Source organism: Leptinotarsa decemlineata, unplaced genomic scaffold, assembly GCF_025532065.1.
Source record: "Leptinotarsa decemlineata unplaced genomic scaffold, Ldec_3_MD MMD2_tig00078346_RagTag_RagTag, whole genome shotgun sequence".
NCBI lineage: Eukaryota > Metazoa > Arthropoda > Insecta > Coleoptera > Chrysomelidae > Leptinotarsa > Leptinotarsa decemlineata.
Window position 1 is genome coordinate 5,505,262 of NW_027412724.1, and position 16,526 is coordinate 5,521,787.

Here is a 16,526-nt window from a genome sequence, read left to right on the forward strand (position 1 = left end):
ACCACTTTCGCAATCATTTTACCTGTATATAGTTCATATCTGTATAAATAGCCATTTTTATCTATTAGTGCCCAAATTTTATACCCACGTTTGATGGTTTATTTTTGCATGTATTGCTTGAGACTACTTCTACCTTTGAATCTAATCATAGATTCATCAATCGCAACACATTCATCAGGTTTTAAACATTTCTCAAAATTTTTGGAGAGATTAGTGAGAAAGGGACGCACCTTATACAGTTTGTCAAAATTTGGATCTAGTCTATCTGACAATAATTCATTATCATTGATATGTAAATGATTTAGCAGCCAACCAAAGCGGTTGAGTGGCATAAGTTTGCTTATATATGCATCATGTAAATCAGGGCTTGAGCTCCAATAGTCTTTGTAACTAGGAAGGCTCTTGATCCCCATTAGCAAATTTCTGCCCAGAAAAGCTTTGATTTCCGTGAGATTTGTAGGCTCAAATCTTTTTCCCAATCTCTAATATTTTTGTGTTGCATACAAATTCGTCTGAAACTAAGTTTTCTATAATTTCATCGTCCAGAAGTACTTTGAAGAAATTGTATGGGGTGGGATTTGAAATGTTTCGCATTATAGCAGTTATTCCTGAATAATGGATAAAATCAGATGGGGCTGCTATTTTGACGCTGTGGCCCCAATTAGGGTCAGCTTGATATCGTAAATGTAAATTTTTGGTCCTAACTTGGTTCAATGGCATATTCCATTCAGAATCATCAGTCATCTGCATATTTCGATAATTCTTCGTTTGGCAGCATGTCTAATTCAAAATTATCGTTATCTTCTGCGGCATATTAAGATTCATCTAATTTAGATTATCAAAATCATCCACAACCGACTCCTGATCGGATGGAAGATTTTCGTATTCTTGTAAAAACTCCGCCATAGTCCATCCTTGTGATCTGAACGGCAAGTCATCCATTTTCTAAACAGAAAACACGCGTGTGTCACGGTGGTACAAATATAACACCTCCTCGATTTTCGACAAAAGTATTTTATACAAGCAAATTTTATTCTAACCAGATCACATCACACATTAAATAATCACTTTCATAGAAAATGTTCAGTAAAATCAACTATCTTCCACTAAGTAGACCAGTGGTCGCCAACCTGTCGATCGCTACCAATTCTGGTAGCTCTCACAACGATTTTGATTTAAAAAATACAAACTGCAAAAATCAGAGAAGCTTTCGAAAATTCCACAAAAAAATCTAATTGTCATAATTTTAAACATAAACAGCGGCAACGTTGCGGTGAGCGATCTGCCGCTGACGCCATCAAACTAGAATCGGCTAGAACCGACCAGCCGGACCAGCGCGTTATTGTTCGACAACGATCTGGATTGCTTTGAACGGGATAAATACGCACGGCGCGGCGACATTGCGCTTAGTTTAATACTGAACGCGTAACCAACGCCCAGCGGTTGGGTTAGTAGAGAACAACAAAAATAATATTATGGCAAGCAGTTGTAAGAAGGTAAAGACATACCACTTTCATTCGGAATGGGAAGAACAATACTTTTTTACAGAAGTTGAAGATAAAAATGTGTGTTTGTTATGTAATACTTCGGTCTCCGTTGCTAAAAAGGGAAATATTGAGAGACATAAAACTGTACAATCTAATTTTGAAAAATCATTCCCACTACATTCTGCCGCCAGAAAGGAGAATTTGAAATAGTTAAAAAAGCAGTTAATTGGACAACAATCAATATTTTTAAGAACAGTCGACAAAAATAAGGCTGCAACTGAAGCATCGTACTGTGTGTCCCAGATAATTGCACAAAAAAAGAAACCTTCAGAAATAAAGACGAGATAGTTTCAGCTATAAAATCTATGCAACTTTCTGCTAATACAGTGATGAGACTGTAGAAGTAATGAGCAATGATATTTTTTACAGTTAAGAACTGACTTAGATAACTGTTTATTTTTCACTTCAACAGATGTCGTTGACACTGCCCAGATGGCCGGATGGTTTTTAGTGATTTTACAATTAAAGAAGATCTTTTGAAGTTCATTCCACTGAAAGGACACACTACACACTACTGGACATGAGTTGTTTTCTCATTTAAAAAATATTATTTCTTCCGAGAAAATTCCAATATCGAAAATAGTAGGCTTGACAACCGATGGCGCTCTCTTCTACAAACCCATATGAAATCGAGTTCTGAATTTTCATCATTAAATACAACATCCTGATTGATCCATTATCCCTTTATATCCCAGAGATCTCTCACAAAATAATCTATTCTCCATTATATCACTGCTTGAAAAATTGCTGGCATCAGACTTATTATAGAAAGGATCTGATTTGGTAAGAATGCTTAGTTCTGTCAGTACATTTGTTCTGGTAACATCTTATTTTGTATATGTTTTTTACAAATAGGCTTTTCATGTAACTGATTGAATCAATCAATTTTTGTATCTCTTTTCGTTTAGCTGAAAATTTCATATCTGACCCCAGATGTATTCAGAGAAACAAACATAAGGATGAATTAACAATCTGTAACTTTTTAAGAAATCTTTAACACTAACTGGTCTCAATCGCTAAGCCATTTGGTAATAAATTTACTTCAGATGATGGCCAGATGGCAAAAATTATCAAAAAATAATAATTTAGGTATATTTGAACCAACTTCAATTATCAATGATCATTTTAGACTGAATTCAATTCACACTTCTATAGGTTTTTATGGGGTATCAATATTCAAATAAAACTTCTTGCTTGTCATAAGTCATGAGTATATAAACTATTCTTAATTTCTAGTCATTAAATATGATACAAATTATGGCTCTATGGACTACAACACTCATCTGTCAAGTGTTTTTTCTTCTTTTCATCTCTGCTTCTTTCGCTCTTTTTATTTGTTGTTCAAGTGCTTTGTTAAATGTTTCCCCATCAAATGCTTCCTCATCATTTTCAGCTAAAAATAAAAAGTAAATATTTTTATTGGTTATTTTGTCTTTGAGTAAAAACAAATGAATTTTAAATGTGATTGACAGAAGTAATCTGTATACATTTTTCATTAATAAGGTTGTAGTTGACAAACCATAGTAAAACAATGACTTGTTAAATTTGAAAAAATTCTTACCTTCAAATGGAGCTTCTTCTCCTTCTGAATCTGAACTACTGTCATCTGCACAATGGCGCAAGTAAATTTCAGACAATTCTCTACCTGCAGGAACCTCATGTAGTGAGGAAGATGCTTTTATTTCCTCAACTTCATTTTTTCTCAGAGACTGTTTGGCTTCTGCTTCAATTTTTCTTTTTTCCCATTCCACCCGGTATTCCCTGAAAAAATATGTGATGTTGAAAATCGTAAATGCAAGGCCATTAATTATTTTGTTCATCAGCTGGGTCAAATAATTTATTGTTCATTTGCTATAAACATATTAAATGTAAATTGATATGAAGAGAAAAAACTACACAAGATATTTACAGGATGATGAAATTAAAAAAAAAACATTGAAAATAAAAAATAGAACCCAAACCATCAAATATATGATGACATAGATTGAGATAAAGGTGTGAAAATGTATTAGTGGTTAATTTATTTCCGCTAAAGGTCTTAACTACCATAACAGAAACTGAAATGTTGAAATGGACCTCCACTAAACGAAAATAATCTATAGAGCGTCAGCTTCCCAAACAATCAAATACTAATATCACAGGATTTCAAAGATTTATTGAAAAGAACAAGAAAATTAATAGGCAATGTTATGAAAGGAAATTATAGGCAAATTAGAAAAGGCTTTAAATTGTACAAATCTTGGAATGTTCCAAGATTTGTACAACGGCTTAAACTATTTTTTGAAATATTTTTAAATAGGCATAATTATTTTATGACACCGCATTACGAATCTGAAGTCAAAATTTGATGCTTCAGTCGCAGGGATATGGCCACTTAAAAGTGAGAAATTCACTATTTCAAGAACTAATAAAAACTTGTAAAATGAAGCTTCTTTTCACGATTGCATGCTGCAGACATTTGCCACTTTTTTTTTTCATAAAAAACATTCAATTTTTTCAAAATTTCATCAATCAAGTTGCCCTGGAGCACCAATTACTTTTTGTTGTTTCATAATTTGTATTACTTTGAAAAGTGTATTTTTTGACTTTTTCTGATAAATAACAAAAACTCAGGTGACAATATCACGTAGAACATGATCCTAAAAAATTGAGTAATTTTAGTGAAATAAAAGTTGTTTATTCTATGAATGTATTTGAAATGGGTGAATAAAGATCAGCAATATGCGATCGCAAAAAAAACGGTTATATTTTACGTGTTCTTATTACCTAAAATGAGTTCTCAAAATAGTTGATTTTTTGGGTATCTCTGAAAGTAGATCAGAGCATAGTATCAACTTCAGATTTGTGATAAGCATCAATAAGTTTAATGGAAAGTTAACAGGTAAGCCTCAAAAACTTATTCATCCCAAAGGTACCTACCTCTCATATTCTTCAGCAGCTTTATCTACAAGTTTGAATAAATCTTCAATTCCTTTTCCAGTAGCTGCACTAACTCCACATACATTCAAATTTTCATAAAATGTATCTAGTGCTAAAGCCATAGATCTTGTCAGGTTACTTATGTAACTTTCATCAGCTTCCAAGGCTTCTTGAAAAGATTCAAAATCAGTCATCCAATCTTTTGCAAAAGAATGATCAATAATGTCAACTTTATTCATCACTACAATAAATGGCAGTCTTGCCTTAAACAAAATGGAGCATGCATAAAGCATGTTTGACATAAAAGTTACAGGAGAAGTACTTCTAGCAGTATCAACAACATATAAAATCACTGTTGGAAAGAATGATGCCAAAGATTCTGTGATAATCGTTCCTGATATTGACCATGTGAACACTTCGATCTGTCCTGGGGTATCGACGATGCACAAATCATTTTTAGATTTTAGGAGACAGTCAACAACTTCTGGGAACTTATTTGCATATAGGTTGAGCGATGTCACAATGGCACCATTTGGGCCCAACATATAATGTTTCATTACTTCTTTGTAGTTCACTGTGTCTCTAATATCAATATTAGCAGAAAAAGGCAGATTTATGCAAGCAGGGTCCAAGTTAATTACATTGGATGTTTTCTGAGATTTGGCTAATCTCGATACCAAAGAAGTTTTTCCACTACCAGCCATGCCTAATACAATTAGACATATCGGCTTTTTGATAGTACTTTCAGCCATTGATACTATTAATGAAAAAAACTCAGTAAATATAAATATACACCTTTAAAATAACATTTAACAAAGTATCAAATTCAAATGATAACAACCAACAATGCAAAAATAGCCAAAGCACAGGTATTGATATATGCCAAACCACAGGCAAAACTTAGAGATTCATCTTCTTCTTATTATTATTTATTTTTGGCCCCAGCTTCCACAGCTACGTTCAACGTTCAAATATTTATTAAGAAAGTGGAGTCGAACAGTGCGTTCCACTAAGCACTCACAACGATCACGGTTTTTGCCGTTCCACTTGGTTATGGGCGTCACAATCATTAACTCAAGTGTAATGGATTTTGGAGCGTTTTGAGCGTTCATTTAAATAATACACATGGCGCGTTTAAAAAAACAAAACAAAAAGTTGATGAGTGGTAATTTGTAAGTGATATCAATGAGTTCTATTAATTGTTGGTTAACATGATTTATTAAACAAAAATTATGTATATACTTTAATTTTAGAGGAGTATTTAACTAATTTATTTTCGTATATAATAAAAATGCCTTTTACGGCGGCAGTTGGAAATTTGTTGGTGCGTCGAAATAATGCTCCACAAAGTACTAGTTCGTCCAGCTCAGATGAAGAATGGAATACAATTTTACAAAAATATAATCGTGAAAAACGAAAACTTAGACCAAGTATTATTGATTACGATAATGTAATTACTCCTTATTCAGATGAAGAATTTAAAAGTAATTTCAGGTAAATTATTTTTTATCACATAATACACTATAGATTTTGAAAATTTTACTCATGGAATTCTTTATTGATCTCTTTAGACTTTCAAGATGTTCATTAGATTTAGTCTGACGTGTTCATCATCAATTGATGATAGCTCTTTGGAAAATGGCCATAACAGATTCTTATAGGTTAATTTTATTTAAATTAACCATTTTAGTATTATATACCATAATTCACAAGTAAAAAAATAAACCCTTTTTTTATGTAACTCACGTTCAGCATCTGCAGGAGAAAGTTTGAGATCCACAACAGTATCTCGTTCGGCACAATAGAACGATATTGTTGTTGTCGCCATGTTTGCTGCTTTTAGTTTTAAAAATTGCGCTCGGTTTCTCAAAACGCTCACATCGACCCACCTCTTGAGATGGGTCGTCGTGAGCTAGGCGTGAGCATAAGTAATGACGTCATTAATGACGTTTTCGCCGCGACCACAACGATCGCGGTCGCCATGTGGAACTCCTGAATGAGTATTTTAGGCGTTGTGAACGCTTGGTGGAACGCACAGGAAGTGGAGTGAATATCGAACATTTACGAGTTGAAAAAAGATCCATAAACCAACGAAGAGTGGAAGTATATATTTTTTATTTTAAAAATAATAATGAACTTGAGTCATATTTGAGTCGAATCCCTCCTTAATTTTTTACTTCTCCATCGTGACACAAAAAATGTGCGAATCTTTGTATAGAGTTTTTTTAAATTGATTGCTTCCTTCCTTTCATTCGAAGATTATTTTCACATTTTTTGTATCATGATGAAGAATCATGAAAATGATAAACTATAATGTTCATTGATGTGTTGCATGCTATCGCGTCGCGTGTAAATATACGTTGCTGCATATAGGAGATTCTCATTTTCATAAAATATTAAAAAATGTCTGTTCTAATATCTAATCACTTGATCATGTCACTGCAGAGGCACAAAGGATTCATTTGTGGCATAGGAGCCAACACAGAACCCATAGATATATCTTACGAGCTAATGACTAGAACGCGTTTCACATATAGCGGACGGACAAATCGTGTAATCGCTGAAACCAAGATTCATAGAATATCTCTGTTGTGATCTGTCGAAGACACTCGACCTACGGCTCTCTTGATAAGAAAATAATAAAGAGATCGAATAAATTTCAGCATTTCATTCACAGAGCAGCTGAGTACAACTCAAGCGACGCAGAATATTGAAATACCGAATTGGTATTTCAATATTCAATGCTGTTTACATTTTGGATAGGTACCTAACATGAGTGAACATAACTGAAAACATGGCATTATAACATAGCAATCTCGAAATTTTGACCTTAAACTTGAAATTTCAAGATTGAAGTTGAAATTTCGAGATTATGCTTTATTGTTTTCAAAAAATAATCCCAATTTTTTTGTTCTAGAAAAGCGCAGAAGTGTCAAATATTTCTAATACTTGTTTCTAGGAAATTACAACTTTCGAGGTTGATCTCAAAATTTTGATTTCGATTTTAAAGTCGATGAATTTGTCTTGAGGTAATATGTGAATTATCTGCCTCAGACCCCAAAACTATGTATTCATTGTCTTTGTTTCCGGTTACTTCGTGTATCCTCTCTGGTTGTCAGATAATCAATGGAATCAGAATCAAGAAATGTCCACAAAAATCTTTCGAAAACCGCCCTATTCGGATATTCTCGATTCGGGTACTTCTGAGCATATGGATTAATAAATACTTAATATTTGTCACACACTTTATTCTGGAAAAATCGACCACTGACTTGACAATTCAAAATAGGCAAAGGAAGCATCGCAAATTCAATAATTAAAATCCTTATTTCGATAACATTTAACATTAGGTTTAAGAACAACATATATCATTCGATAAGAAACTAGGATTCCTTCATATTAGTCTCTATATAGGGGATATTCCGATAAAAAAAATGATGTTTGAGCTCCTTCCAATGCTAGACGTAGTCTAACACTGACGGCATAGGTACAGTCATACATAGGTATTTAATATTTTATGCTTTTGGGCTGATAGGTACACTTTTTTTCACTAATTTGTCAAAATTTCGGCAGTACTCAATTTTCGCAATATTTGGTAGGTACCTACGTTATCGTGACAAAAACCTTCCTCTAAAGACAATAAAAATTTCGAAATGAAAATTCAAAACATTTACCTTTCTCAACATTCTTACCCAGTAGAATCTCTGCCGGTTAATATACTACTATGGAAACTTTTTCTAACAAAGGAAATTCTTGCAGATGCTTTTCGTTTTCACAACAGCAGGACTGCTTCGCTGAAATCAATTGAGTGATCACATAGACCGGTTTCGGAGTTTTATCTACCACAAAATAGTAACCAATGTGTTAGGTACCTCTCGTCAGTGCAGGAAAAATTCAACTAAGACAGCAGTGTATCAGGGAGTCGACTGACTTTATTACATTGCAATGTTGAAAAAGAAGACTCGATGAAAAAATCTAGTGAATTCATTTAGTTTTTTCACTTATTGATTAAGAAAATAGTGTTTTTAACTATGTTTTATTTGGACAAATTTGTCGGAAAATATTATATATATATATATATATATATATATATATATATATATATATATATATATATATATATATATATATATATATATATATATATATATATATATATATATTTTATTATATGCGGCACCATGAATTTTTATAACTTTTTGTTATCGTTAGTGATAATCTGAAAACGCCGTGATGCTTTAAATTACCTTCGAAGGTCATCAAAACCACATAATTAATGATAACTACCACCCGAAATCCCCAATACGAAAATGTATGACGTTTATTTTTCATTATTCTTCTATATTTGAGGAAAATAAATTTTCATAAATGAACAAATATTATTCAGAAAGATACTAAACTCATATTGAACGAAAGTAGGTCATTTTTTGTAAGTTTGGGATTCCAAAATCCGCCTCATCTCATCTGCCGTCATTAACAACATTGACATATTTCACATTTTAAAACTCCTTCATTCTCTGAAATGAGGAGAATCAGCGAAGAAAAAACTGCTAATATACTTGGATTTCATCCAGTTCTGAAGACAGAGGCAGATTTTAGCCTTCGAAACGTTAAAATAAGTATCTGCGCATAAATAATTCTTAGCTTTTTCTGATAAGCAAAATAAATATAAGTTACTGATAAATACATTTTTCTTTGTAAGAAGTACTTTGAATTCACGCATTAACTTATCAAGGTGAACTGAAAAAATTGATCTTTGTACACTTTTATGAAGTTCTCCATTACAATTTTCAGATCGGGAAGGCGAAAATACCTAAAGGTCGATAAAAAAATGAATTGATGCTCTACAAAACTTTATAAATTCAATAATGCCCAATGATTTAGAATGAGTTTATTTTTATTGGAGATTTTGGATAAGTTATAAACAAGGCTGTGCCCAGATTTTTGTTTCGGGGGGGTCTCAAAAAAGACCTGCTAATTCATATTTAATCAATTACCGTTACATTGGCACGGGAAAAGCCTTCCACTGAAAAAACTGTAGTGTTGTGAATTATGCCTTTAAGAAAATAACGCCAGCCGCCACTGGTAGCCATAAACCAATTGTGGTTTATGGCTTATGAGCGCGCGAATGTACGTTATTCGTTGCCGTTCTAGATGTAGCAGTCCGAAGGGCTTTTGCCCTGCCACAATTTCCATAGTTGAAATTCACCTTGTGCTTCGTCTAGTTCCACCAGGTTCTCGTACATCACTAGGTTCTCTCTTCGAAATGACGTTTCCTTCTCGGAACAGACTGTTGGTTTTTCTCTTGAAGATGACCACTTGGTGATTGAAACACTTGTCGAGGTGTTAAAATAGCGTTTTGGTGTTGGGAAAAAACTCCAGTAATATTCATTACTATACCAAAGGTTCCAAACAGTGCATTACAAGTTCTAATAGGGGTATTGCAACAGTTATGCGGTAAAACTGTTCGGGGTTATTAATTAGTATCTGAATTAGCGCGATGCTTTTGTACTGAATTTGAAAATTATTTTTCAATATTGAATCGAATATCTTGAAAGTGCGATATTACTTCTCAATATGGTCGACAGCTGTTATTAAATCACAAAGAGGTGCCTGCAGGCCTTTGAATACTGTTTCCGGGGAGCACGTGGTTACCGGTAGAGTGCCCGGGGGGTCTGGACCCCCCTGGGCACGGCCTTATATAAAAGTTTAAACTCGATAACGTACAAGAATAACTGACATTCAACTTTAACCCCTAGGGAGTTGATTTTGAGTTTACCACCCTATGCACCCACTTATTTTTATGGCATGACAAAATAGACGAACCTTGTTGACTAATTTTTTGACGACCACCTTTTAGCAATTTATGACCTTTGCATATAGAGATTACTTTTCTGAAAATTTTAAGTTTTTCAACTTTCCTGCTCCACTTTTGTTGTACGAGGTTTGATTAGGAAATATCCTTCACCCAAGATTTTCACGTGCACCACTTTCAGCTGAAACTTATTTTTCACTTCAGTACTAAAAGCATGGTGCGGTCTATGAAGGCTTACACTGTTTCAGTGATTATTTTTTATGTGATCACCTGTTGGGGTCATTACTTACATATCAAAATAATTTTTGGCATTTACAGGCGAGCAAGTTACATCTGTCCTACAGAGATGTTAGGATACGGTAAACTACCCTGCATAACATATACGAATGTCTTAAAAATGTAAAATATTCACTTTATTTGTAAGGAATCATAAAAAGTTTTCTCAAAGTGGAAGAATGAAGAGAAATATAGATATTTTTTGTATGTGAAAATTTATAAAAATACAAAAAATGTTAATTTTAAAATTGGCAATCTCATGTATACAAAATGTCAAGGATTCCTGCCATGAAAGTGTTATTTTTTTTAATTTATTCTATTTTTAGAGTTATAGTAATATTTGTATTTGATTTTTAACTGATTGTCAATTTTATCTGCTAATATTCTCCTATAACGGTATATATGTGTTTTATGTTATTGTAATGAACTTGTATGGGCTCCTGAATTACTTTTAATATACTGGCCTTGAATACTATTGTTCACAACACATTTATAAAGCTTTCATGATCCTTTAATAATCAGTTATGGAAAATTTCAAATACCTGGCTTCACAGTGCTAACACTAATGGACGGCCCTGACAGCTGCCTCAAATTGTAGAGGCATAGGCCCCACAATGACCGTCTATCAAAAATGGTATAGTTTTTATGGTCATATTGCTGCTGGTTCAACTTTTCCCATTAGAACAGTTTTTTGCTCAAGAAGGGCTGTTTGGTTGGTACTGTGGGTGCGCTCCAAATAGTATTTCAAATATTTCGCTTGTTGGATCAATTTCTTGTTAACATTCTCAATATATACTTGCAACTGTTTAATTTTGTCAGTTATTTCTTTATGGACAAATTGTTGCCCCTCATTGATTTTACTGAAAAGTTTTTGCTGCATCCTCAATTCTTGATCTTGCCGTTCTTTTTTTCATTTTAATTTCTTGTTGTTCTGTGTTTCAACAATGCTCCTTGGTCCATGTTTCTTTTCTCTTTTCATTTCTTTTGTTTTTTTCAGCAATATCATTAGGTCATCTATTCCTTCTGAATATTTCTTCTGCATTGAAAATGTTTGTTTGCATTGTTACATATGTTTGGGTTCTTAATAATTAGTAGTGACGTTAATTCATTTCAATGTTATTCAATAACACAAAATGTTGAAAGTAACCTTTTCTTGATTCAAGACTTAATGGATATATGTTAATCAACAAATAAATAGAAACATTCCGGTTCCCATTATTATCGTACTGTTTTGAATATTTTTCAATAGTTAATGTTAGGATAGACATCAAACTCATATAAAAGCACCATCAAATGTCATGCATATAATTAGTAATGACAAAATAAAAATTAAAACAAATATATACATAATGTGATACAAATTAAACTTAATATTTGGTATATTTTTTGTTACACAAAGCTTAAAATTACATAAGTTTATGTATCTTAAAGTTACCACTATAAATTCATCAATAATTTGTTTGCAGTCATCTACAAACTCAAGAGAAATATGAATAGTTCACCATAGTCCATATATATATATATATATATATATATATATATATATATATATATATATATATATATATATATATATATATATATATACATACATACATACATACATACATATATATATTAGGCAAAGGCTGTAAAATTTTAAACTTATTTTCATATCATTGAAACAATACTTATAACTCAACAATTTGGATTTGAAACTATCAACTTCATTTTGCTACCATTCAATGTATTATTTTCAGACCAATAAGAGACATGAGCCCGATATCACTTGATTAGTTGATGATAGTGAACTTAAACTGGTTAATTGCTACTGCAATATTCTCAATATTCTATAAATTCTTTGCCTTGAAAATAATCTATTGTATGGTTATCATACTGGCCAAAAAGTTTAAAAAAACACTATTGCAGATACAGTTTAGCCTTGTTTCTCTATAATATTTGAGATTTGAGCATTATATAACTGTTCAAATAGGGTAAACCTCAAGCATTTTGTTTATACAGCGGGATCCTTACAAATTTTAGATGCCATTTCTGCTAAAGGTTCCAGTTCTTTAGTGCTAACCAGTTCAAATTCTGTTACAAAGTAGTAAAAATGCTTGTAACAGGTATTAACGTGTGCCTCCTGAAAAAGAAATCCACTATTAATAGATTACTTTAATATAAAATGAATGACCTTACTGCTGCTATAGTGACAATATTTTGGAAATGATGAATGTAGACATGAACAAATACTCTGTGCAATCTTGCCAGAATTTTACTACAGTGGCTGGAGAAATTTTTAGGAAAAGGTCTTTCACTTGTACAAGGGAATAAATCCTGATTGTTTATTTGCATCTCAATCCAGTCCATGAGATGACTTATATACTCTCTTGCAGGTAGTGGAGTAGGCTTTTTGAATTTATCCCCATCAGCCCATAAATATTCAAATCTTGGCCCTCCAGACATTGTAGGACAAGTCTGTTCAGTACAATATTCAGAGATAGTTCCATAAATTAGATTAATCCGATTGAAGAAGTCGACAACTGAAATTATTTTATGATAATTATTACTACAGGATATAATAAATATACACAAACCATGGACAGCTATCCAATCATTAAGATCTTCGCCTTGCGGAAGTTTGACTGCAGCTCTTAGGTTAATTCCAGAATTTAAACTCGCTTGAGCTTGTTTATATAAACTGTATCGGATTGTACCATGAGTAAATTTCTTTTTTGGCCGGAAAGTCTAAAATTGGATTCAAAACATTCAAGTACACATGATAACTGCGTAAATCATATAATAAAATGACTTGAATAATCATTTATAGAATCATGAAAGTTGTTACCTTTCCTTTCTGAAAAAAATCAAGGAAATTGTTCAATGCCATGTTTTACAATGATAATTTCAACACAAAATACCAGTCTACTGAAAGTAAAAATTTTTTTGCAAGGTTAAAGAAATGTCAAAAGTTTGTTTTTATCAATTTGCATTGATAATATACATTAGTGATTAGTGACATCTATTAACAGTAACTTAAAAAGGACAAATGTGGCAACGGTTGAACAGATCAAAAGGATGGCTTATTTCCCGTTGAAATAAATTGAGCATTTCAATGGCACATATATGTGATCTTTACATTATCAGCGGTACAACCATAGAGATTATAAAAAGTATATATTGTATATATCTATGGGTATGACAAGTTCTTTTAAGTCAAAAATCGCTTCCGAAGAAATTTAATGCCTTCACTATTCATTCCTCTGTTGCAATATATATTTTTTAGAATTTCTCTTTACTGTTTCTCGAATTAAATTATCAAAAGAAGCGGTAATCTTCCTTGTTATTCGTTTATATCTCATTTGAGGGTTATGCTGGATTATTTATACATTTGTATTCTTGATTTTTTTTAGAGACAAATATCGGAACGTTCCACGACGATATAAGTTTGAACAAATGAAGCTCAAAATTCAACAGTTGATTTAGGTAGAGTTCAGAAAAACTGTAATTCAGTTATATTTATTCTAATCAGGGCATACATTTCGATAATTGAGTGTTCTTCATTATATAGAAGGTGACTGTCCCACTGTTCAGTTTTGAAAAATTACTATAGAGCCTGGATAACGCTCAAACAAATTATAAGTTATTCTGGCTCATGAACGAAGATCCAAATATTGAAATAGGACCTTTGACAGTTGATATAGAAGGTGTTTTTGAAGTTTTCGATTTATAAAAAGGTAATGATGAAAAAAGATTTATTCAATGTGTCTGTGATAAGTTAACAGATGATTCTGGAAATAGCAGAGAGAACCGAGTATCACAATTGGAGTGAAGTATATCTCATTACCTGAAAACAGAATGATTAGGTACTTTTTTCTAAATTTGGTGAGGTAAATATATTGTTTATCTTTATTCAAAAAAACAATCAGTTGAGATAATATTAATTTTGAGTTACTTTTGTACTTCCAAGGGGAAATCATCATATGACGGAAACCACAATGCGCGGCTAGCTCATACTAATGTTATATTGTGAATGTTTCAATATTTCAGGTAGTTACGATATGGAAAGTATTACCAATTTAGTAAACTATATAGCTTGTTGACATAAGTATTTTCAGTTATCAGAAATACCTGATAAGGTAACATTGTAAAATCAATTGGTACCTAATCTGTATCTGTAGAGTAGGGAGGGTGAGTGTAAGCCCACGCACTTAGGCCACATGTGACCCATTGTACATCCTCCCAAGGAGTTGTCCTCCTAGGTCGTCGTCCATCCTGTCCTTTCCAGGAAGGTGGACAGGTCGCTGGGAGACATCTCCTTTATATCGGCAGGTGTAGGCCAAGACTCGCCGAACACACACTCTCTTATTGACGATAACTCCGGGCACTCACACAGGACATGCCTGACAGTCTCATCTTCCTGTTCACACATCCTGCATAGAGGTGTGTCCACTAGCCCCGTATTATGTAGGTGTTTCCTTAGCTGACAGTGGCCAGTCAGAAATCCTACTGTAAGGCGTAGATTTTTCCTGGTCATCGCCAGATATTTCTTCGGCGCCAGCTTCCCAGGGTCGCCCAAGGTGATCCTGGCAAGATTACATCCTTTAATTTCATCCCATCTCTTTAAAGATTGAGCATGGGTGTAACATTTGACTAGTTCCGCAATTGTCGAAGTCATCAGGCCGTGGGTGCCACTTGGTCCTAAAATTCTTAGTCCAGCCGCTTCCTTGGCTAAGGAGTCGGCAATGCGATTACCTTTACTCCTTTCGTGCCCTTTAATCCACCTGAGGATAATGTTATTATCTACCGAGGCTTTGGCTAAATCTTGGTGGCACTCTAGTGCTAGCCCTGAAGTAACACGGTGTCTGTTCAAGGCTAATAGTGCTTGTCTGCTATCAGTGCAGATTGTTATGTTTTTGCCCGAAATTCTTTTCTTGGTTTCAATTGGTACCTAATATGTATCTTTGGTGTAAACACAGAGTGTAGTCTGTGGTATAAATAAAAACAACCTTGTATGTTGTTTTTATTTTGTTTAATCTTCCTCTTGTAGATGATCACCACAGAGTACATAACTACATGAGCGTCAGAAAACGCCTCATGTATTCAAAACGTGTTCGTCTGTGATTCAAATACATTTATTCTGGCATTGAAACGATGACGTCACATCAACTATGATTTGAAACATATTCATCATGATTCGAAACTATAAAATAGCGCGAGGTTGGTTTTGAAACGAAATTTGACATTACGTAACGTCAGTTGTCAGTTTCTGCTTTATTTTGATGGTTATAGTTTATAAAGTACTAAAAACTTTTCATCAAATACGTTGTAAGGATGTATAAAATAAAGCTGGACAATTATTACTTGTGCTAGAGAGAATTGAAAAGTTTGTTTTTATTATTGAATTTGACATCTGTCCATTCCGGCGAATCTTATTAATGACGTAACTACGAATCGTTTTTGAATACACGCTCAAATACGATTGAATGCCAAAAAACACCTCAAATCATTATTTGTCGAACAAAACCACAGTCATTTCTATAACTGATTGTATCAAAAGTGAATCTGTTTGCTTTGATCTTGACTGTAGAAGGAGAAAGACACCATAGGCACCGTATAGAAGTTTACTTATGTACGGTGCCAAAGATTTCTTTTCATAAAAATATACATAGGTTCAAATTCTATTTCCTGCATCTTCACATAAGGTCGATTGTATTGGACAAAAGTTTTCCATTTTGGGGAACCTCCATTTCGGATGATACAAAAAATGCATTCAATACTGTTTCATATTTGTTATGATATGAAACAATTTGCAATGTGACGATTCATTCATTATATTTCATCAATAACTTAATTATTTAAAATACGTGCCTCTAGTTTTTTCATTGATTTTTGTAGCCATTGTTATAAAAAATTCTGCTATATATTACAATTTATGTGTTTTTCTACATTTGTCTCCGAAAAATATCATTAATTTGTAATCTTAAAAA

The 16,526-nt window shown here is 33.0% G+C and overlaps 2 protein-coding genes across 2 annotated transcripts; both read right to left on the reverse strand.

Annotated features, from left to right (window-relative positions):
* Nucleotides 1-2,741: 2,741 nt before the first annotated feature.
* LOC111511641 (GPN-loop GTPase 1) lies at nt 2,742-5,367 on the reverse strand. Its single transcript, XM_023167673.2, has 3 exons — nt 4,467-5,367; nt 3,109-3,308; nt 2,742-2,940 (listed from the first exon to the last, which is right to left on the reverse strand). The coding sequence occupies exons 1-3, from the start codon at nt 5,216-5,218 to the stop codon at nt 2,834-2,836; spliced, it is 1,059 nt and encodes a 352-aa protein (XP_023023441.1). The 5' UTR covers nt 5,219-5,367; the 3' UTR covers nt 2,742-2,833.
* Nucleotides 5,368-11,846: 6,479 nt separating this feature from the next.
* Nucleotides 11,847-13,545, reverse strand: Mob3 (MOB kinase activator 3). Its single transcript, XM_023167674.2, has 4 exons — nt 13,385-13,545; nt 13,134-13,284; nt 12,736-13,079; nt 11,847-12,679 (listed from the first exon to the last, which is right to left on the reverse strand). Exons 1-4 carry the CDS (start codon nt 13,424-13,426, stop codon nt 12,551-12,553), a joined length of 666 nt encoding a protein of 221 aa, XP_023023442.1. The 5' UTR covers nt 13,427-13,545; the 3' UTR covers nt 11,847-12,550.
* Nucleotides 13,546-16,526: the final 2,981 nt, after the last annotated feature.

Coding starts and splice junctions, on each gene's coding strand:
- LOC111511641 (XM_023167673.2), bottom strand. CDS start 5,218: ATGGCTGAAAGTACTATCAAAAAGCCGATATGTCTAATTGTATTAGGC. Junction 3,309..4,466: donor GCTGCTGAAGAATATGAGAG/GTAGGTACCTTT, acceptor ATATTTTTTCAG/GGAATACCGGGTGGAATGGG. Junction 2,941..3,108: donor AGAAGAAGCTCCATTTGAAG/GTAAGAATTTTT, acceptor TTTTATTTTTAG/CTGAAAATGATGAGGAAGCA.
- Mob3 (XM_023167674.2), bottom strand. CDS start 13,426: ATGGCATTGAACAATTTCCTTGATTTTTTTCAGAAAGGAAAG. Junction 13,285..13,384: donor ATTTTTTTCAGAAAGGAAAG/GTAACAACTTTC, acceptor ATCCAATTTTAG/ACTTTCCGGCCAAAAAAGAA. Junction 12,680..12,735: donor ATATTGTCACTATAGCAGCA/GTAAGGTCATTC, acceptor TTTCTTTTTCAG/GAGGCACACGTTAATACCTG.